Source organism: Rhynchophorus ferrugineus, unplaced genomic scaffold, assembly GCF_030347505.1.
Source record: "Rhynchophorus ferrugineus isolate W39M unplaced genomic scaffold, kcgeb_rfMv2 rfM7, whole genome shotgun sequence".
Classification (NCBI taxonomy): Eukaryota; Metazoa; Arthropoda; class Insecta; order Coleoptera; family Curculionidae; genus Rhynchophorus; species Rhynchophorus ferrugineus.
The window spans coordinates 7,005,024-7,028,086 of record NW_027472586.1 but is presented as its reverse complement, the minus strand read 5'-3'; the positions used below and the strand labels follow the sequence as shown (position 1 = coordinate 7,028,086).

The 23,063-nt window shown below is 37.7% G+C and overlaps 4 protein-coding genes across 13 annotated transcripts in view; 1 reads left to right on the top strand and 3 right to left on the bottom strand.

Annotated features, from left to right (window-relative positions):
- Window positions 1-40: 40 nt before the first annotated feature.
- On the bottom strand, window positions 41-15,560 carry E(bx) (nucleosome-remodeling factor subunit NURF301 E(bx)). Of its 3 annotated transcripts, none has more exons than XM_076409093.1 (18): window positions 13,780-15,560; window positions 13,403-13,685; window positions 9,942-13,325; window positions 9,451-9,713; window positions 9,250-9,339; window positions 8,654-8,920; window positions 8,077-8,561; window positions 7,754-8,020; window positions 7,437-7,692; window positions 7,174-7,382; window positions 6,170-6,365; window positions 4,217-4,517; window positions 3,959-4,145; window positions 3,486-3,698; window positions 3,218-3,423; window positions 1,159-1,359; window positions 1,009-1,093; window positions 41-949 (listed from the first exon to the last, which is right to left on the bottom strand). In XM_076409093.1, exons 1-16 carry the CDS (start codon window positions 14,798-14,800, stop codon window positions 1,230-1,232), a joined length of 7,758 nt encoding a protein of 2,585 aa, XP_076265208.1. In that variant the 5' UTR covers window positions 14,801-15,560; the 3' UTR covers window positions 41-949; window positions 1,009-1,093; window positions 1,159-1,229. The 3 variants fall into 3 exon arrangements, with proteins under 3 accessions (XP_076265208.1, XP_076265209.1, XP_076265210.1); XM_076409094.1 differs by having other exon boundaries at window positions 9,451-9,680; XM_076409095.1 differs by lacking the exons at window positions 41-949; window positions 1,009-1,093; window positions 1,159-1,359; ... (4 more) ...; window positions 6,170-6,365; window positions 9,250-9,339 and having other exon boundaries at window positions 6,781-7,382.
- LOC143199911 (nucleosome-remodeling factor subunit NURF301) lies at window positions 594-1,218 on the bottom strand. The gene is made up of 4 exons (XM_076410046.1): window positions 1,159-1,218; window positions 1,009-1,093; window positions 795-949; window positions 594-725 (listed from the first exon to the last, which is right to left on the bottom strand). Exons 1-4 carry the CDS (start codon window positions 1,216-1,218, stop codon window positions 594-596), a joined length of 432 nt encoding a protein of 143 aa, XP_076266161.1.
- Window positions 15,561-15,764: 204 nt separating the features above from the next.
- Window positions 15,765-17,324, top strand: AIMP2 (aaRS-interacting multifunctional protein 2). 2 transcript variants are annotated; one of them, XM_076409098.1, is made up of 4 exons: window positions 15,765-16,045; window positions 16,367-16,543; window positions 16,600-16,834; window positions 16,918-17,324. In XM_076409098.1, exons 1-4 carry the CDS (start codon window positions 15,872-15,874, stop codon window positions 17,283-17,285), a joined length of 954 nt encoding a protein of 317 aa, XP_076265213.1. In that variant the 5' UTR covers window positions 15,765-15,871; the 3' UTR covers window positions 17,286-17,324. The 2 variants fall into 2 exon arrangements, with proteins under 2 accessions (XP_076265213.1, XP_076265212.1); XM_076409097.1 differs by having other exon boundaries at window positions 15,765-16,063.
- An 873-nt stretch (window positions 17,325-18,197) lies between these two features.
- sdk (sidekick cell adhesion molecule) overlaps window positions 18,198-23,063 on the bottom strand; it is a 315,853-nt gene continuing 310,987 nt past the window's right edge. For 3 of the 7 annotated variants that reach the window (XM_076409051.1, XM_076409054.1, XM_076409056.1), the window contains 7 exons: window positions 22,711-23,056; window positions 22,376-22,654; window positions 22,000-22,320; window positions 21,765-21,941; window positions 21,139-21,272; window positions 21,026-21,040; window positions 19,949-20,207 (listed from right to left, as the gene is read on the bottom strand). In XM_076409051.1, the coding sequence (XP_076265166.1) occupies window positions 19,965-20,207; window positions 21,026-21,040; window positions 21,139-21,272; window positions 21,765-21,941; window positions 22,000-22,320; window positions 22,376-22,654; window positions 22,711-23,056 (1,515 nt within the window). In that variant the 3' untranslated portion in view covers window positions 19,949-19,964. Of the gene's footprint in view, window positions 20,208-21,025; window positions 21,041-21,138; window positions 21,273-21,764; window positions 21,942-21,999; window positions 22,321-22,375; window positions 22,655-22,710; window positions 23,057-23,063 lie in introns of all 7 variants that reach the window. The other 4 variants (XM_076409057.1, XM_076409053.1, XM_076409055.1 and 1 more) reach the window with 2 other exon arrangements.

Genomic DNA, 23,063 nt, shown 5'->3' with positions numbered 1-23,063 from the left:
GTTGATGTTAAGGGTATTTTGATGGAATAATACAAGGCGGTCCTGATTTTTAATCGATTTATTTTGTCAATAAAACAATTTTTGAAATGTCTACTGACTAAATATAAAAATTTAAAATATGTGCAAACTTAAATGAGAATCTCTGTTTAAATTAAACAAAACATGAATACCTATGCAATATCTACAATGGCACTATACCTAACGATGATAGTTTCTTTCAAATATATATATAGATGTATGTATAAATATAAATAACTGGAAAATCATCACGTCCTCCAAAATCAATCTTACACTTTATTACATTTTGATTAAAAATCATACACAATAAAAAAAATCGTTTCCAAACGAACCCAGTAATAACGGCAAAAATCAATTTACAAAAATCGTTTATTCACATAGTATTCACAAACTATTTACAAATAACCAGACTTCCTGCAGATCACTGCGAATATGCTTCATATATATAAATATATATATATAAAAAAAATGTAAGGATTATAAACATCGAACTGAATTAAAGCTTGAGATCTTTAAACCTGCACAAGTCCTACAAAATATATTCTTAAAAGTAATAAAAACGAGGCCAAAGCTCCTTATGAACCCTTCGAGGACCTATCCGGATAGGCATCGCGAACCTGCATCTTACACTGAATGATTAAAAGATCGAACACTCGCTGTATCGCCCCATTAAGTTTTTTTTTAAACAGCATATACGCTAAAGCCTTCTATGTTATAATTTTGTTTTACTTATTGTTTTCAAAGAGCTTGTCTCTTAAGCATTTGATTTTATTAACGAAAAACGTTTCCAAAGATTCTGCACACTTAAAGAATGGAGATTCTTTCGGATTATAATATCTACAATTGTCAAATATCTTCGTCATGTCTCCGATAAACTCGCTCAGTTTTCGATATTTCTGATCGGTTATCTTCCTATCAATCATTTGTAAATCTGAAAACGAAGGGAGGGTTAGGGTTTAAGGGTACGTGCGAGGTCATACTGAAGCTTACCCATTGGTTCTTTAATCACTTTATAGTAATCCGGAGCCTCTGTAGGATCTACCGGTTCCATAAAGGGCCACGCGCTTTTATGTGTCTGTAAACAACGAAAATATATGCTTGGTCAAGATCATAATTTAGGGAATGTTTCGAAAAAATTACCTGTATCTGCTTCATGAGTTTCTTCAAGTTTTCAAAGTCTTTCTGTGTCAAATCCTTCATGTTTGCGTAGTTTACGGAACTGTTCCTTTGGCAACGCGGGCAAATATACTCATCGATATTGTCCGCTTCCGACTGTAATATACCGACGCATCTACCATGGAACCAGTCTTGGCAACTATCAGTAGGCGGCAGCAAGACGATCTTTAGCAATATATATATATATATATATATATATATATATATATATATATATATATATATATAGTGTTATCTGATAAGAGTTCAAGGGTTCTTAAGTTTAGCTTAAGAAATGCCAATATACGGGCGATCAAGATCATCAAGAACGGTAGAAAACGTAGGCGTGAGTGACAATCGACCTAATATAAGTCTTTTGAGACACCTTGTATTCTAATATAGGAACGCTAACATTTTTATTTTCTGGATGTCTAGTAAGTATAAACTTTTATCAATTATAAATACGGACATACGATTTAGCTATGTTTGTGGATGATAAAACTTCATTTAGACTACTTTCAGTCTCACTGAGAGAAAAATCCTAAAAATCTGAGTTTACATGAAAAAATACACATGTTGGGCATGTAAAAAAAATTAGGAATAATTGACGTATCGATCGCCGTATACGTAGCACAAAGCGGAGGCATATTATAAATGAAATCTGCAAGTTATGTCTATTGTTATGTTGACCAGCTTATGGCTTTAGGAAGCAATCGAAATTAAGCATGCTGGCTAGAGAACAAAGATATTAAAAGGTCATACTGATCTTGTAACATCGATTTTCCTAGAAACCAACACAAATATGGAACTCTTAACAACATCACTGATATCTGTTCAATAAGCAAAGGATAAATTACACTAGTATACATGGTATTGGATCTGAGGAACTAAAAGCTGTTTATAGGTAAATTAAGGGACTAGATCAGCAGTCCGTTTTTCTTTTATATTGGTTCTAGTTTTCGAAATATTCAATAAATTCATTATTTTATTATATTTGGCCATTTATTGAATTAAAAAGTATAAATCAGAAATGAGCAGATGTAGAACTGAGTCTTTTATACTTCTTGGGATCTGCTTCACGCATTAGGGTCCAATAGTACTCGCCCATCGTGCCTTCGTCCCAAAATCCTTGGCATGGCTTTTCGGTTTTTGCTATACCTTGGTGTAGTTGCTTTCCTTACTCGTCGCTCGTGTCACCCAAGTTTTGTGAGAAAAAATTAAAAAATTTATTTTGAGAGACATTCAAGCTCCAATCTTGGTAATTTTGCTACAAATTGTCGACTATATGCTTGTAATCGGGAACAACACTTTGAAATGATACCCCTGGCTGCTGCTTCATCAGATATTAATATCAAAATGTTTTCGTTATATCAATATTAAACAATATCAGTTCACTTAAGGAAACGAAATCTCTTTCATTGCTCGCCGGTGATGAATACGAAGTTTTTAATGCATTTTTGCACTTGTACTTGGACAAATTAGTAATGGATCACTGGCCGTACGTGGAACTGACCTTAATATTGATGATATTTATACTGTGCTATTGTTTCTGCTTTTATACCGACGAAATACATCGAGAAAAATAGCACAATCACCTACATGATTTTTTTTGTTCCTTCCATAATGTTGGTACACTGTCTGTGACCACTTGTCTTCTTTCTGTGAACCATGGCTTGTCAGTGTTTACTACAGTAACACCAAAATACAACAAATACTCACCTTTGGGAGCATTTGTTCTGATTTTTCCACATTTACTGAGGTTGTAATACCCACAAATATAACAGAAATACTTTGAATTGTTTCTGCAACGTTATCTCTGCATTTTCACAAGTTCACTCATGAAAATAAGTTCAAAATAATATTTAATGCAACGTCGTCGGCTGACCCAAGCGTGAACTCGAGAACTAGAACCAATCTAGGCACAGGGATTGAAGATTTGAGTTCAGGGCATCAAATACATCTATACGCTCGGGTCGGAAATTTGACCCAAATTTGTAAACTTGTAACATTCTTGGAAGAGACGATAATGACTATGATCACTTACTGAGAATCGTCATAAGGTTGCTGACATAAGCAGTAGAGTTTCTGTTCCTCCCTTGCTTGTCTACACTCGTCGCAAATGAACTCCGTCAGCGATTTGCTGCTCTCCTCCGTAATCCCGACGCAGTCCCCGTGGAACCAGTTATTGCACAGGTCGCATCCCACATAAAATTTGGTTTCATCATATGGCGTCCGACATATGCAATATACCTGAGGGAGCAGATACGCGAAGGTTAAAAAACGCACCACAATAAACGACCGCGTCAACGCACCTTCTCCTTCTTCAACCCCTTTTGGTTCGGTGCGTTCGAAGAACTCTGCACCTTGGCCGACTTCTTGCTTTTGGCGATGGGTGTTTTCGGAACTGGAATGGCAGCCGTAGTGGCCGTGGCCGCCGATTTTCTTTTGCTACTTCCTGTTCGTACCTCGTCATGTTTAGACCTCTCGATCTTCGTCCGAGCGGCAATTTCATCCGCTACCTCTTTCTAATGATCATCAATGAATTCAATTAGAGACATCGCAAGAACAAATTAGACATCCTAGGGATGCCGAAAAAATATCGATATTTCTGTTTACCGAAATTTTATTAAAGAAATTAGATTTAACTTTAAAGGTTTAGTGTATTTTGGTGTACAATTTTAAAGCTTTGTTAAAAATACCGCTACTTAAAATACATAGAATATCCATATATTTTTGTAAAATATCGATATTTTTCTCGGCGGTCAAAATCCCTATCGCATCCTACCTGTATCTCAAATTGGAGCTCCTTCTCTAGCAAAGCGCGCTTCCTCAAAATATCCTTCTTGAGGAGTTCCTTCTGCCGATACAAGCTGACCATGTTCTTCGTCTTCGTGCTGGTGGCCTTCTCGGTTTCTTTGCTTTTTGACCGCGACCTAGGTGAAATAATTTTCTCTTTGCTTGGTGTTTCGGGTCTAAACCGCGACGAAAATAAATAAAACAAAATAAAACAAGCCAAATAAACGAGAAACGCAAACCCACTTACTGCAGAACGGTCTCTAATTTTTTGCTCTCGCTATTTCTGTTGGGCCGGCTTCGCTTCGGCTGCTCCATCACCCAGTCCGCGTCGTCGTTCCTCGAGGTGCTGGGCGGACGCTTCCTGGTACCGGTACCAAACCTGGTGATAGCGGGAATCGCGGTAGCGGCTGCGGCCGCCGGCACCTTCGGCGCGGGCGAGAGTGTCTCGGGTTCCTGTTTCATCTGCTTCTCCTGGTACCTCTGCAGCTGCAGGAGCTTCTCCTCGATCTCGGGATTGAGGTTCTCCTGTTTCAGGGCGGTTTTGATCGCTGCGCGCGGAAACAACAGAACATGAAATAAATCGCTAAGTTCGAAACCGACAAAACAAAAAAACCCAAAGCAAAACGACGGAAGAAACGGAACAAAAGAAAACAAAACAAATCAGAAGAAGTGCAAGGGTGTTGTCCAAGAAAAGGCCGTCTGGTTTTCATACAAAATTTATTGATATCCTGGTACAATTCAAATTACATTTTACAAACAATAATGTAACTAAACCATGCCAAAAGTTTCCAAACATCGGTTACCTGAAGCGAGTAGATATCGATCAATATAAATAAAAAATATAACACTCAAGAAACAACGGTCATGCGGTGCCGTGTTTAGAAACTTTTGATAACTCAGAACCCTTGCTCTTCGTCTAACTTTAATCAAGTAACACGTATGACGATAACATCTATAAATATATATATACAGAAGCCTAATTTCAAACAAAAATATTTTTTAGCATCTTTTCTGTTTATCCTAAAAGTCTTTTAGAAAGGCAATTATTATCAACGAAAACCATTCAGTACTCCATCATTATTATTGAAATTATAAAGATGCAAGATTTAAATATTTGAGCAACATGCCCGCTATGACTATGAGGAATATTCTCTTTTTCTTTTATATTAAAATATTCGAACTGAATTCAAGATAACGAAATCTGTATATTGTTTTGTAGAATGCTTTCTGTAATTATCTCCAGTATGGAAAAGTAAACAATGATCGGTAATAAATCATCAATTATGAAACAAATGAGCAAGAAAGAATATCGAAATATTTTAAGCAACAAGTATGCTATGATCAACATGACTTATGAATTATCTGCTATATTTTTTTATTAATGAATTATTAATTAATGATCCCTTATAATAATTTCCATCAATATGGAAATGCTTTTAAATAGGGCTATGAAAAGTTACTTTTTGTGTGTTATTTTACAAAATGCTTTATAAAACTTCAATATCTTTATTGTATATTGAAAAGCTTGCAAATGAATATTGAAACAAAATAGCTGTGGCTAATTTGTTTTTTAATAAATTATTTGGTCAATTTAGAAAGCTAATTATTGATTATTGATGTTATACTCCTTTTGACATTATTCCATAATATTCATGGAAAGGTTTTTAAATTTAATTATCAGAAATTTGAGATTAAGATATAAGAATATCATATTTGTTGAAATACATTTTAGCCTACTGTCATCAATATGAAAAGATTTAACGGTAATAAGGTCAATAATACATTCTGAAACTATTTAAGACTTACCTGATTAGCCTTATTTTTTATAATTTCAATAATAAAGTCTTGATTTAGTTCTCAATAGCTCTCAGAAAAACACCGAAACAGTGCTAGATTTTTTTTGGAAATTACATTCAGTGAATATGACATCAAAGATCTGACATAATTCGTAAGAAAACCGAACACTGCTTCCATAGATAACTCGATCCAACACCAGTTTTAGTAGGTCGACTAAATAAACTACTTTTTGGCTCAAAATTGCACTGTTTATCTTAGCTTATATCGATACGAATACTGTTCAGAGAAAGGTGGGAATATTAGAGTTAGTTGGTAAAATACCTTATGCAGCCAATGTCGTTTTGCAGTGGGTATGCACAATTAGGATTATATACTATAACAGACGGTTGATAGAGTAACATACTTTGCTGGATATAATCTGGAGTCACGACGAATTGTTTATTTTGGTCATTGGACGACGAGGAACTGGTTTGTGGCTGGACGATTGATGTTGAAGAGGGGTTGGTATCCATTTTGGCTTTCATGGCCTGCAGCAACGCGGACGTCTGAGACTGCTGGCCATTGGCGAGTACCTTACTGGCATTGGCTGCGTCGGTTACCTGCAAGTTCCGGTTACCGGTAAGTTTTTTTTTTATCAGATCATTCAGTTCTCAGTTAACATACATTCTTTACATTGTGCTCCTATAATTTAACATCAAGCTAATTATCACAGATTTAGTAAACATTCTTGCTGTTTACCAATAACATTATACCAAAGAGATTTATAAAAATATCAGTGCTTTTTCTTTCAATGATTCGCAAGACTCATTGACGCTGCTGAATTGCATACAATATTTTAGTTGGGAGACACGAAACAACTTCAAGATTTTTTAGCAGCTTGAGTCAAACATCTCCATCCATCATATACTGAACTGATTTTTTTTTAACATTAAAGAATGAAGCACCCTATTGTAATGTCCCTGAGTGATTTTTACATCAATGAATGTCAGAAAAATGAAAAACATAAAACAATGCTACTGTTTACTAACATTCTTTTATTTATCTATCCACTTAACTATTGAACAATACGTTGACTTACAAGTTAAGTAAAAAACACTAAATTCTCTACCTATAAAGAATAAGTGCGATTGCTGACAATAATAAAAAGATATATACAAAAATAACATACTATCAAACTATACAAGCATTGGATTAAAGAAAAACTCTTAAAGCGTAACGAGAAGCGACATTAACCATATCTTTTTGATCACAATAAAAACACAATATATCACATCTTTCTTCAGAATGGTTGATATCGCATCGTTTAGTCATGATACTGGCGTTAATGAAGAGTATATTATATTAAATGAATAATGCTTGGGGGAGATGTTGCACAATCACCTTGGATTTTTTAGGCGTTTTGCATACCTGAACTGGCGTAGTCGAAACCGTTTTCACTGGACTACCACCTGACGTAGTAACAATCTGCTGCACGACGGATTTCGTCTGCTGGACTGGGGCTAGAGGCGGCGGATTAGAGGAAATCGCCTCAGTTGCACCATCACCACTACTCGGTTGTACCGCCAAATAGATCTTGGTGGGCCCCAAGACACCTTGCCGACCGGTCGATGCTTGAGCTGAAACACCACCGATTAGTACCTTCTTCGAATCATCAACGCGTACTCTCTCACCTTTCAACAGCTGTTGTTTGACCTGTTGCTGGACAGCAGAGAGTTGTTGCGGAGTAAAATCGGCGCCCTGAAGACCCTGGAGGACGATCCTAGGACCCTGCTGGGTCTGTATTACCTGGGCGGTGACGCATTTAATAACGGTTCCCGCAGGCTGACCGGCCAAAAGGTGATCCATCGTTTTGTCAGTCTGGTTATCCGTCTGGCCGGACTTCTGTGGGGTTTGAGATTGTTTGGCGACAACTTGTTGAACTACCGTCTGTAATAAATCGATAAACGCCGTTAGCTTAGACGAAATTCCAAATCGCAATTCGCCATACCTGTTGCTGAGTTGCGGCAGCTTGATTGTTTGCCGGGGCGATGCTTCTCAGCTGACTGGTTGATTGTTGAGTTTGTACAACGGGACTGGCGGCTTGGATCGTCTGCGTTATGCTACCGGGCGTCAGCTGGGCGACAACCTGAGCCTGGTTATTGCCTGTGGGTCTGATCAATACCTGCTGGCCGTTGATGGTGGCGACCTGAACTTTACCACTCGCCAACTGTTGAGCCAGATTAGGATTGTTCACCACGATTTGATTAGTTATGACCTATATACAAAGAAGATATAAGAATGAAGAATAACAGATCGTCGAGCGAACCATACTTGTTGCCCTCCTTGGGTAGAAATCACCTGATTTGCTCCCAACACCACCTGCTGTTGTACGATCTGTTGACCTCCGGTAACGGCAATCTTCTGCAACACTGGGGTTTGCTGCTTGATCACCTGCGTCTTAGGCTGCACCACCGCCTGCCCGATGACGGCTTGCTGAGTTTGTTGCGCGACAATTTGCTGCTGGGGCTGCGTCGTTATCGATTTGATCTGCGCTATTTTACCTGTCGGTGTAGAAGTGGTGACAGTCGGTTTAACAACGGGTTTATTGGCAGTTTCGGTAGTGGAAGGTTTGGCGACAGTCGCCGCGTTCGCCACTGTAGTTGTGGTGAGGACCTGGAGTTTACCGTCGGGAAACTGTACTAGTTGCTGACCGGGCATCAGACCCTTTACGGTTAATCGGCCGTCGGCCGTGCGCATTATTTGTACACGTTGCGGTGTGTCTTTACTGGGCGTAGCTGAAGTAGTAGATGTAGCTGCTGCACAAATGCAAAATAACTATTTAATCCCCCTCCAACAACACGGCGAATAAGTGTGACTGCAGTGTTTTTAAAAAATATATATGTCTTACCTTGAAGAATTTGTTGCCCGTTAGTGGTCTGTACTTTGATTAAGCTTTGCTGTTGAATGTTTTGAGCGTTTTTAGGGAGTATATTGGTATTCCCACTGCTAACCACTCTTGTCGTTCCATCAGGACCTTTGGTCATCAATATTCTTCGTCCAGCAATCTTGTTACCGCTGGTCAACAGTGAAGTTAAAGTGTTCTTACCACTAACCACCGATTGATTGGGCACGACGACATTCTTCACGATTTTCATCGACCCATCTGCTGTAGTCACTAAAAATCACAGAATCAAATCAGACTTTGTAAGATTTCACGGTATACGATCAGAAATTAGTAGGATGAACAGATCTGAATAATTTTAGACGAAGTATCTACGCAATAGTATCAAGATATAGCAAATTTCGATAGACGGTAGACACTTCATCATATAGCGCATGTTGATTTAGAAGTTTATGCGTGTTAAATATATGAAAAATAAATAATCTGCAAAACTGAATCATACGGTGAATTAAAAGCACATTTACTACCTCATGCTTTCATATAAAGAAATAAATATCATCCAATCATAACATTATAATGATGACGCCAACTATCGAGCCTACCTTTCGGCTGAATCGGCTTAAGAGGTGGATTAGTAGCAGATGATTTTTCTGCTGAAGTACTAGTAGTTGCAGAGGTAGTACTTGACGTTGCTTTTAAAAAGAAAATTGCTCATTAATCGACTCGATATACAAGTTCTATCGGTTTAATGACAGGTCCAACATCACATAAACTACAGTAATTTCGAGAATAACGATACTTACTCTGTGTGGTGCCACCGATCATTTCCAACACGGTTCCCGGTTTCATGCCTTTGATCTCCATGGCTCGTTTCTGCTGAAGGGCTGCCCGTTGAATGCGCAGCTGCTGTTCCATTTTTTCCTTGATTTCTTCCGGCGTGGCTTTACCGGTGACGGTCACCTTGGCGGGTTCAAGGGAATCCACCGAGGATTGGATGGCCGGTCGCGGAGGCGGCAAGTTACCGGTTCGACTCCTAGTGATAACCTGTTGGTTAACCTTCTCCATCCTGCGATAAACACACACGTGCCAGGCGGTTAGTGGGGATGATACATGCAAGCGTTTTTTTTTTTTAAATTTCGTTCAGGTAATAGAAAAAACTCTGAATTAGAAAAAGGTGAACTGATACTGATGTGCAGTTAAAATTATGTACGACGTTGATTTTTCTATAGTTCTGAATTAAATGTAAAACAACAGAAGAAGCTTTATAAGGCTACCAGATAAAAATAACACTTACTTTTCTCCGTACTGCTTGATTTCCCAAAGCTCCAATTTGTCTTCATCGACCCATTCTTCCGTAACCTGTGGCTCCATCGATTGGGGGGATTCCGGCCTCTTTCTCTTCCGTAGACCACTTCTTATCGAAGTTACCTCGCGAACGGTCTTGGGTAGTTCCAACGGAATAACCACTTTCCTTCGTAGATATTGAGTTGTCTCCAGGAACGGACCTACATGCTTGTGCTTCAAGAGTTCCAAAGAGAGGATTTCTGTCTCTGTGGTGATCTGATGCTTGCCGTCGGTGGTTGGCGGTTTGGTTTGCATGTCGTCCCATCGAAGCGTCGCCCAAAGTATCCGTAATTGCAAAGCCGCGGCTGCCAGGGATTTAAGATTTACCGTTCTGTAAGTCCAACACGTTTTAAATAGAGGTCTGGCGCACGGGTATGGCCATACAGCGTTGTTTTGCTTCGCCAAAGAATTGTAACCGGTGACGCTGATGCGACCTGCATTCCTGGCCAGTTTTTTTACATCATGTTGGGGTAACACCAGCAAGGACGTAACACCCTTCCTAGACTGAAACGTAGAGCACATCGGGTACTTAATCACTTGCCGTTTCTTCCGTTTTAAATCGGCCTGGGTTGGTATTTTCTTGAGAAATATCTTACCCTCCGTCGAAGTTGTCGAGTAAACTCGCTCACTACCGTCTTCCGCATGTTCGGTCTTGACAACTCTCTCCTCACGTTTCATCCCTAATCTATACGAGCAAAACCTCCGGTTCTGTTGAGCGCTATAAGTGGCAGTTCTCGAATTCAGAGTCTGAATGGTGTGACCCTCTCCATTATTGGACTTGAGGGTGAGCGCGTTCGATGTCGTCTGAGTCGTTGTTACCGATTTAAATTTCCCATCAGCGGACCTGGTGGTGGTAGTAGTCGTCGAGGTAGTCGTGGTGGTCACTATCTTAGAAACGCCCTGTTTAGAGCCCAGAATCATCTCTTTAATAGCATCCGGAGACATGTCCTTCATATCCACGTCCACATCTTCATCCTCTTCCTTCAGTTTCGGCCTCTTGGCAATGGGAGAAGTGCACGTCACGTCTATGTCCATAGGTTCGTCTTTGAGTTCCGAATTTTCTTCTTTAACCGACACCTTTTCACACTTTGGTTCTACTTTGATGTCCTCCTTTTTAATGCCGGTATCCATTGATTCGGCTTTGGCGGGAATGTAAACATCCTGTTTAGATTCGTCCTCGGCAGTTTTAGCACTCAGAACTGCATTAACGATGTCCTTGCACAAACTAGCTTGGCTCTGATTGTCTTTGGGTTCCTGATTCGAGCCGGCAGACTTTAAAGTCTGTTCCAATATGGATGTTTTCTTGTTCGGCGTCGACCCATTATCGGAGGATACTTTGACTGGGCCTGTGGAATTTGTGGCCAAGTTAGCTTTTCTTAGGAGGGTTAATAGCTCTCGACGGATCTTCACTCTTTGAATACACAATGGCGAATAACAATTATTCTCGATCTGGGTGCTATTGGACGAGTTGCATCCTTGGACGTAGCAGTGGAAATCTTTTGCAACTTTCATGATTGACTTGTACTGATCTCGAAGCACGTTGATCCTTTTCGTGATGGTGTTTAATACCTCGCGACTCACGACAGGTGTTCCACTATTCGGCAACGTGACTTTGCCACTCATCATGTTGTTCAGCTGCTTATCAATGCCCACGTTATCGCCGTCATCTTCACCTTCCACGTCGACGTTCTCTTCTTCCTTTTGGGTCACGCCAGCTTTACTCTGGGCAATTTTTCGTTCTTCCATCGCCTTTAATTGTAAACGCCTAGCTAGGAGGTCATCCAAAGTACCTTTTTTCGCCACTTTAGGATAAACTAATCGTCCAGGTGTCGTTAAAGCTTTCGTAACGTCCATTTCCTCAAACTGGCTGATGGGGGGTATCAGCTCGATATTCCGTAGGATTTCGGGAAATGTTTCTTCGATTTTCTTATCGGCTTCACTCACCTCCCTGTTTTCATCTTTATCGACTTTGTCCTTATTGTTCAGCTTGTTCATCAAAAATCTGTACATATTAGGACTCAGCGAGACTATCTTCTTTTGACCTTCCTTATCACGGATTTGGAGCATGAACCGTTGCGGATCACCGGACAGTCCCATCTTTTTCGAATCAACATGTCGGAAATTCCGTGGGATCCGTATCCATAACCAACCCCATCGTCCGTGGATCCGGTACTCCTCGCCCTTTTGCTTCCACAGTTGGTGCTTGAAGCTCATGGTATATTTCACGTAAGTACTGATGATCAGGCGGTTTCGTTCTTCCTCCTCTTCCCGCTCTTTCTTTTCTCTTTTCTCGATTTTCTTTCTTTCCTCTCGTTCCTGGGCCGTTATGCGAAAAAGCCTGCAATGTCCGAGCTGATCGTGCCAGACATTGGCGAAGCAGACGGGTTTGATGCAGGCTTGCAGGACTATTAAAGCTTTCGCGAAGTCTTTTGGGGCCTGGCACCCTCCGACTATGTTGAGCCAGTGTTTCCTAAGAAGATGCCAATTCGGATGCATGAACGGGGAGGGTACGACCTGTTCCAGTTGAAGTATCGTGTGTCTCAAGGTGTTCATCAACAGGATCTTGGTTCCGTTGCTGCCACCGACCCATTTGAATTCTGAAGCCGGCGTGAGAGAGAACTTATGGGATAAGTGGCGCTTTTTATCCCTCTCCTCGTTTCTTTGGGGCTTGTTCAAAGCTATTATATTAGTAGTAAACTGGTTCACGTAACTCTTGAATGTATTTTCCATACCCAACTTGTACAGATACGTCCCGTTGGCTATTTGGTTCGATCTCAGTCTGGTAATTCTGGAGTCGTCGTCATCTTTGTTTTGCAAGACTTTCTTTTTTAAGTCGTCGGCCAGTGTACTGCGCGTAACAGTGGCTCCTGATTTTGATCTCGTCAAAATATCCTTGTTTCGATCGTCATCCTCAATGTCAAGTTCCTTGTCGGTTGAGGACCTCGATGACGGTGCTACATCGTTCTGATCTGACCCTTCAAGAGTAGTATTTCCAGTCTCATTGCTTGCAGATACTGGGCTGTCTTCATGCATCTTAGCGACCATATCTTCCGCGTCCTGCTTCTGTTGCTCCTTTTCTTCTACCTGCTTTTCCTCGCGTTCCTTAATCGCCTTCAAGATATTCGCATTTTCCACATCAAAGTAGGTCTTCTTCGCTCCTTTATACTGGTTGGTAAGCTTTTCAGTTAGCTCCATTTGACGGCAAATTTCTTCTTTATACTCTTGCAGTTCTCGAAACAGTTGCGATTCCATGTCTTCAGAATCAAATTGTCTGAGCAATTCTTCAAACTGCACAGAAGTGGAGTAGTACCACACCTCACCATCTTCACTTTCACTGGAATGAAAATAAATAATTACCGAAATGTATTTTTCAACTGTATTAAAAGTAAATGAATAGTGTATGATACTTACACAAAAACTCTACGGCACAAAAAGAAATACTTTCTTCCATGTCTGTCATATCCTAGAGATTCCTGCCTTGACAGCTGACCCTGTTTTTCTAAATCTAATACACAATCTACCACTCCTGATACTTTGTGAGAGCGACATATACCACACTGCCAATCTTCTTCCGGGACATTCACTAAGGGGGGATCCACACATTCCAGATGATAGACAGCAGGACAGGTTTCACAGCATAGTAAATCACCCAATTTGTGGCACACTCGACAGTGATCATCATATTGCATTGGAACTACAATAAAAAAAAGTCAAGTTAACATTTCTGGCAAATGTTAACATAATATGTTCGTAATATATAAAAACAATAATGCGTAAGTTAATTTTACCTTCACTCAATAAGTCATCTCTAACTGGATTGGTAATTAAAAATTGATCTGTCAAGAATTTTAAGACTTTAATCCTGTCCTCTAAAGAAGCGAACGGATAGTCAGAGTTGGTCAAAATATTTAAGACATTTTGATCAAAACTCTTATCACTTTCAACATATGAACGTAACACTTCAGGATACGTAATATTGTCTATCAAATACAATGCAATGTTTACACTATCTTTCTGGTCTAATGGACCAAAATGAGTTTGTTGGGAATCTTCTTCTCTTAATAAAGCTTTAAGTAGCATAATATGAACTTCTGCTAATAGGCTGCTTTGATCTTCACATACTATAGCTGCACAAAAATCCTCTAACCTAAAGGGCGATAGCCTCACCAAGTTTCGAAAATGCCTTAAAACTTCATAAATACTAACAACTTCCATTATTTCACCTTTGGGAACTAAAAGATCGTCTGAAGACTTAGGTAATGTCAGTGGTGGAATTTCTCTATTTTGTAACCAAAGCGGTTCTGGTGTAGGAGCTCTGTTTAGAGGTATGTTTTGTTTTCGAGGTGTTCCACTCATCGTACTAAAACTACTTAAAGAAAAATCACTATCACTACTATTCCCCCCAACTGAGTCAATTTCACTTTCCGATACGATTTCATCTTCCATTTCACTTTTGTCACTTGATTCATCACCAAAATCTGATCCATAATGATATTCAGACTCATGATAATCTTGATAACCACTATTATATCCTCTACGTTGGTAGGCTGAACCGGCATAACCAGATTTTCTTCCCGCTCTATGTCCATCTTTTCCCCTTATTCTAGTACTACTTCTTCTATGTGAATCGTCTTGTGGTGAAGAAGCTCGAGAAGCCGAAGGTGTACTGGATTGCGAATCAGACTCTTTTTTTTGAAAATTTAATAAGTATTTTGGTTTTTTTAACAGATGATACTGAAACTTTTTAGTTCTTTCTGATACTTGCACCTTAGGGGGGCGTCCCCTCTTTTTCGCACCTCTTGTTGACATTTTGTTGTTAAACTGTCATATGGTAATCCTAATCCACGTGGGATATAATAAAAACAAACTTGTGTACAAATACGAATGTCAAAAATTACTTAAATCCACTCACAGTCGTCGTTTGCACTTTCGCCATACTAATCGAATACGTCACGTGACAACAATAGACATTTTTCACGTTTTACCTGTGTCCCTGTCAAAATTATAGAAAATTTCGTTCGAATTTGTGCACTATAGCCTAAATACACTAAAATAATCAGCTTAAAGGAGCCATTTCAGTCCAGAATGTACGAAATTAAGGATGACGCGTATCCAAAGCCAAAAAGAACACTCATGAACCGTGGCATCCAGCGCTCCTATTGGCTGGCGATGAACGCCGCCATGACAACTTGCAATATTTTTTTGAAATTTTCACTACCTTTATAACAATTTCATCACCTATGCAATATACGTGATTACGGCACTGATAAAAACGAATTTAACACTCGATAGCAAAGATTTAAACAAAATTACTTCCAATAATCAAATATTCCCCACAAACGAGGCTTGGTTTACAAGCTTATCCGTTAAGTGTAAAATATCGATAGAAGATGTCGTTACCATCGTAAATTCAATAATTTTTGGTTTCAAATTGGAAAAAGCATGATTGCAAAAATTAATAGTATCATAAATAGAATTATGTTTTTTAATGTATATTTTGTTCATGCAAAATGTTTTTCCTTTAAATTTTTCTAGCATTGCATAACATTTCCGGTACCGGGGCGCCACCGGAAAGTGAGATGGATATATTTTACTATAAAGCGAACAGTTTGAAAATTAATTACAAAATATATTTGTTTACTGCTATTATTTATTTGTTTCGTATTTTTATTATACATTTTGTTTACAAATAAATTTATTTTAATGTACGAATAAATGTCATTAACACAAAAGGCAAATTGTTCGAATTTAAATCTGAATAGACGTACGTCACTGTCTAATACCTGTCGACCATCGTGAAAGGGCGGAGGAAGTTTTGTGTGACATAAAAAAATAATATATTTTAAGTTATAGCGGAATCTCTTATATTAAATTTAAATAATGAACGGGCCGACAAAAATGTACCATATGAAACCAGTAATTGTGCACGACTTCACTGTCGAGTTACCAAAGTGTATGTACCGCATCAAAACTATTCACAGCTCAAGAAATAACGCTGATGGCACAGAAGATCACGTTTCTTTACCGAACAAAAAGTTGGATATTTTCGACCAGGTTAAACAGTTTTTAAAGGTTTTATATCATTTTCTTAATAATACACCATTACCGCATACTTTTATACACTTTTGAGATAATAAAACAGCCTTACTCACCATAATTTCTTTAAAACTTACTTGCATGATACAACAGTTATCAATTTTTGTGAACAACTGTCAAATAAAACTGAAATAAGCATTGAAAATAATGGTGGAACGTTAAAATGTCCTCTTAAAATAATCATATCCTAATGTTCTATTTTTTCTCAAAGTGTATTAACTTTTAAATACCAAATGTATTGCATTTCTAAAGATGATTTAATTGGAAATTTCAATATAGAATTGTCAAGATATTCCAGGGATGGCAGAATTAGAGGCAAAACAAAATGAGATTTTAGAACAATTAGCACAGTTAAAGAAACAAATTTATTCGCTTAAATGTGATCTTAACATCCAGAGTGGTTCCACTATCAAAGAAGCACCAGTTGTAAACCAATGTTCTAAGAGAAAAATAAAGGTAAATAAAAACTAATTCTTACTAAATTAATTTGTGATACAACAATATACTTTTAGATTAATAATATCCCTGAGTGTCTGGTGATTCACGCTTCTCCAACATCACCACCATATTCATTGGAAATATTACAAAGACTTTTACAAGATGAGGTTGCATTAACAGTAACATCATATTTACATTCAACTGTAGTCTCTTTACCAGAACCTGCCAACAAACTAAAAGCATCATTAGAAAGTTTCCAACCATCAGCTGGAGTACCAATAATTCAAATTCGTCTTGTTTGGAAAAACAGTAAGTACTTTTATTATTAATTGTGTAGTTATACTTTCAATAAAATGGACTCTGCTTTAGACATAAACTTTTTTTCATTGTAGTAACTTCCAATGTTGAATTTTTGCTCTCCCACATTCCGATCGCTGGTGAAGTAAACTTCTTACGGTTCCTTTCCCGATCAACGAGCGGCGATTTAAACTATCAGTCCGAACCGAACTCCATCGAAATCGACTCGCTTTTGGACCAGTGTTACTTGCTGGTTCGAGCAAAGTCCAAAAGTGAAAAGACCGCTATTCTGCAGAGTTTCAGCAAATCACTGAACAAGTCGCAATGGCTGGCAGGTAGAAATAAACCAGGAATTTTGGACGTGGCCACGTTCTCAGCAGTCAAACAATGTCTTGCACCTAAAGAACTGAACGTAAATCTAGGTAAATGGTTTGAAAGGTGCCAGATCTTGATCTCTGCATAAATCAACTGTATATAAGACCTAAATATATATTTAAAAGTACTATCTAAGTTTTTTTGTTAATAATTCACTGACGATTTTTGTCTGCTGTCATAGGCAATTTCTCATTTACTTTAAAACCTTGTTCTTTCTGACATCAGTTTTAGTAATAAGGTGTAAACATACCAATTATTAGGTAGTACATTTTAGATTCTCTATAAATCTTTGAATGGCATGTTCTTTGAGCCTCGTATATTCTTGGAATAGTGAAACTTCAACTCTTTCTGGCTTTACTATATCTCTATTTTTTGGTATATTTTTATATATAACAAGTGACTAAACTGTGTTCTATCTAGTAGGAAACAAGTATCTTCTGTAAGAAACAAGTCGATATTGGGAACTAAAATAGCTAAACACAATGTTTTTTAAATATAAGCTTTATTTGATGATGATAATAATAAACTAGAGCCAATAAAAACTTAGGTGAAGCTTCAAAATCTGTGCAACCATGTAGGTCTTTACTACAACTAGCAATATGTTACATAGTTCAACTTCAACTATTATGTCAGTAAATAAAAATATTTAGATAGGGAATTAAATTAATAAACTTAATCAATTCATCAAGTATATGTTTTACTTCATTGTTCATTGTGGTTGTAAAAAATACATTTATAGGCTGTGTTGAATGAATAAAAACAAATCTAGTCACCTGTGATTTTAACATAAAAAAGTAGACTAAATGACAGATTAAAACAACAGTAAAAGTTTGACATACTGCTAATAAGTTCTAGCGTGTGTACTTATTAACATTAAGTATACTATTATAGTTTATGTAAAATACTAGTGGAAGTTCGCTTAGTGTAATTTGATTGTGACCTTAAGGAAACAAAAGGTAAGCTCAATATAGGGTGTATAAATAAAAATAAAATGCATCGATTGAAGAATCACAGATTTATTTTACAAACAGTTCATTGATAATAAATTACAGTAAATAAAGGCAGTGTAGACAGACGCCTAAAACAATATAAAACATTCGTAAAGTTTTCGTTTATTTAACATAAAACAGACTCTCATGATCTGCTAATAAGCATAACTATTTTTTTAATTGACGTTAGACGTAAACTTTAATGAAGTTGAGCTAGTTGGAAGGTATTTACATGCCCGTTCAGTCGTTGAATATAATTACGTTTATAAACACAGAACGGACATGGAAATCCTTTGTAATGTATGATTATTCCTAGAATCAAAAAACATCTGATTTTTCTACAGAAGAAAACTTTTTCTATGCGTGCAATGATTTACTATATATTAATGGCTGATTGGAAAAAGTTGAACATTCTGCACATATGAGAGGCAGATATTATTCTAATACTGAAATATGTTTATTTATATATATATATATATAGATTTCTTTCTCATTTTCTTACAAGAAATTATGGAAAATTCCTTCTGAATAGCTTTGGCTGATAATATTCATATATAACAATTATTAAATGGATCTTTAAAAACGGGTATATTTCGTGTTTCTATTATATTTGGCATATCAACATGAAATTAAAACAAAACAAAAAGAAGCAGTATGACTTGTAATTGACGATGATAATGATTCATATAGTATATTCACCAATATTTAGTTTAATTTCTTTGAATCCAGAATGGCATATAATATGAATAGAATAAGTATAGTAAAAAATATTATTTACATATTCATTTGTTTAGGTTCAAGTCTTTTTATTCATTTATTTTAGATGAAAAAACGTATTTACTGTTCACTGAAAACAGTACTACACGATGTTTTGGTACCTCTTACCATGAAAAAATACAAAATTCCCTAAATAGAAAAAGAAAATGGTAATTTCTTTATAACAATTTTTAGTTCAGTTAATTTTAACGCGCCCACATTCACATCCTACCTAAAGTACCGTAACACGTTGCGTTATCGCACGGGCTTGTTTTGAGGTGTAACAATACCAGGAGAGGGGAAAAACGTCATAACTAAATCTAACTCTAATATTTACAAAGTCATGTTTGAGTCCAGTTTGCTGAATCGAATTTAGTAAATGTATAAAAATATGGCTTCAACGTTATGGCTACGTAAAACTCTTAAATCTAATCTAACCTTCCTGATAGTGTTACACCGAAATCAATCCGACCTCGACATTATAACCATCACTTTCCAAGAATTTCGATATTCGTTTATTGCACTACCCATTACAGTATTGCCGTGACAACCGTTAAAAACAATAGAAGGGAAACAATTGAAAGTCGATGGCTATAATTACATTTTTAATATAATAATATTCCTAATATTCCTTTGACCCTTTTAATCATCAAACGCGCCCCATTCGTTGAGATCTCGAATTAAGATATTTGTTAATCATTTGGTCCGAACGAAAACATAATATATATATGAAGATATACACTAAGATATATATATTTACAACTTAAGTAGCTAAGCATTCACAGATAGGTCTATATAAGAGATGTATAAGACAAAGTGGTAGTTCATGATCTAACAGATAAAAGAAATAAATTAAGTAGCCGATATTTCCGCGTACTCATGTCACGTAACACGTAAATCGCAGGCGGCCGTGAGATTCGTATTTGGAGCCTGCTTGAAATCATGTACAAGTTATACCTTCTAATTCGGTAGGTGTGTGTGTGTGAATATATATGTACAGAAAATATTTCCTAACAGTCTATTTACACGAACGAGGAGAAACCGGGCAAGGGGGCCCGCGATCTGGCCATGTTATTGAGGATGATCTGCCCGCCGTTCAAACTGACCACGGCGCTGCCCTCCGGTTCGGAGTCTGTGTAGCTCGAGTAGTTCTTGACCGGTTTCTGTCGCTTCCACGACTGGCGCAGGGTGTCGTTGACGTTGGCGTAGTGGTTGACGAACGAATGGGGGTCCGATCTGACGCTTTCGTTTTCGCTCTCAGAGCCCTATAAAGAAAATTTGGGTAAATATAAGGAGTCAGCGTGTTTAGGTCGTAGCCGTACATTTGAATAAATCTAGTAACGCGGTAAAAAAAAACAGTGACAATTAACGTAAGATATATTTTTGGTTCAAATGTACTGCTACATAGGGTGATAATGCGGCTTTAAGCTTTTTTGCGATATACATGCATTATATCACAAAAATTAAACAAACCGATCTTGATTTTTCGTTCATTACTGGTCCATTCTCCCTTTTTTCGATTTTTTTCAGAAAGTTAAAAAAAATCTGAAAACTAAACATAACATGCTGTAAAAAATACCAAGTGTACCGGTAAATCATTGCCGGTTTTTCTAACAGATGTCTTAGAATATGCAGTATTATCATTTGACATATGTGTCATTTTATTCTACTGACGTCAAGCTTCAAAGCTACACATGTTATATTTTGCGAAAGTAGCACCGCCATAGATTTACATCCCTTTGAAAATGTCAAGTTTCGTGCCTGAAAACGTGCATATGCAGCACGCATTACTCTTATTTAATCAAAAGAAAAAGCTGCTGAAAGTTTTCTGGTAGACACTTGAGAAACGGTGAATATGTTCTAACCTTAAAAACATGTGAGGAGTGGTTTCGAAAATTCAAAAGACGATAATGACTTTCCGGTATACCTGGTATATGTAGTATCTAATTAATAAAAACATTTTAGATCGGTAATTAAAATAAAACAAAACAATTGAAACCTAGGTAGTAGCGCTATAAGCCATTGATATTAAAATTCTGAAGGAAATTACAATTAGGCGCAAACCAGCAACTTTATTCGTTACCTTCACATCTGGACACTACAGAAGCCAGTTTGTAACAAAGGGTATGAATAATTAGTACTATATTTACAAATAGCCATCACTGATAGACACTGCGCGTTTTGTTGATAGCTTACCTGTTCTGATGAACTCATCTCGGACGGTTTCTCAGTGACGCTACTGTCATCAGGGTTTTCGTCGTAACCCTTCAAGCTTTCTTCGTCCGAATTGTATGGTACAGAGGCCGGCGAGGGTCTAGGTGGTGATTTTCCTACCATAAAAATATAAATAAAGATGTTGCTTTAGTAACCATAGGTGTTTGAAAAAATAAAGACAGTTTATGTCCCCTGAAGGGTATTTATGCAGCCACAAAAACACATAATAATGAAGAATAACAGTTGTTACAGATTATAAAAACAGTTAATATACAGATTAGAAAAACTATGACTGAGAATTATGAGAGAAAACGAAAAATGGACACAGAGATAGAAATAAAAGATGAGATTATAAAAATAAGAGATTATTAAAAAGAAATGTTGAAAATCATCTTAGGGCCAACAAAAGTAGCATAAAATGAATACAGATTAAAATGAACTATGAATTAGAGAAATAAATAGTAATAAATTTAAAAAATAGTATAAAGTTGGCTATGAGCTGGTTAGACAAAGTTAAGCATGATTTATTGGAAATAGAATGTTTAAGAGTGTCCAAAGGAATGTCAACAGCTATTTCAAACATTCATTAATATTGATTTTTTCCTTACCTAGTATAGGAGGTGGTTGATTGTGAGTTTGCTTTCTTTGACCGGTCCTCTTACTCAATGTCCCCATCGCTGTAATGGTCCCGTTGGTGCTTTTCGATCGGTAATAGTCCAGAGACAGTTCCTGATGATCGCCCATCGACATCGCCATTGATTCTTCTAACGTTTTTTGAGCTTCTTCTATAACATCCATCGGTGATAGAGAAAACGTTACCATCGACATTATTTTAATACTCACGTTTGTATTTGTAACTTTTACTTTTCACACACAATATAGCTATTATCGTGATAACGATGATGGCCAATATGGCCGCCAACGCAACCATGAACCAAGTCTGCCTGTAGAATGGACGATGTTGCAAATAACCATATTCCATATACAGTTTCGATGGGGTCACTATATGTTCTTTGGTCGCAGCGGGACAACTGATTCCGAATTTGTTATAAGGGATGACCCTAAATATATAAGCAGTTGAGGGTAGTAAACTTTGGTAGGAAATGGTAAAGTCTTGTAGAGGTCCGTTGTTTGATTTTGTAACTGTTTGCCATCTGGTGTCGTCTGTAAATATTATTTAGTAATGGACGGCGCCGCATAAAGTAAAATATGACCTTACCTTTTCTTTGAGACTCTATATAGTAGCCAAGGATGGGCCCCTTGCCGGTAGGACCGTTGAGCCAGTGAAGCTCAACGCTGGAAAGCGTCTTGGTTATCGTTAACTCCCTGGGGGATACCGGAGAGCCCTCTTGTGGCCCGGTTGTGACGTTATTAGATATGGGCGGTCCATAATCTATGGTCTGGGCTCTAACGGTGAACGTGTAGGTGATTTCTTCCTCTAAACTTTGAACTTGCAGGAAGTTTTTGGTTATTTTCTGTTTCACTTGCTTACTAAATCCTATTAGGAAATGACAATATAAATAAGAGAAGGTAAAACAAACAGAGTTAACTAACGTTCGTTTTCTTCGGTCGTTTCGTAGGTCACTATATAACCGACGATATCTCCGTTCGGTTTCTTTGGAGGGTCCCACATCACCACCAAGCTGTTCATAGTAATGTCCATGAACCTCAAATTGACGGGAGCGCTGGGTAGTCCTTGCTGCGTCTTCACCCTGATTGGTTGTGACCTGGGGCCGTCCCCCGCGGGGTTGAAAGCCAAAATCTGGATCTTATATTCGGTATATTTATCGAGGAACACCAAACTGTGCGACGTCGTTGAGGCAGGGACCACTTCGATTTCTTCTTCCCACTTTTTCCCTTCCTCTAGTTGTTGCGGCGAGTTGATGACTAAATAGAATATCTGTGAA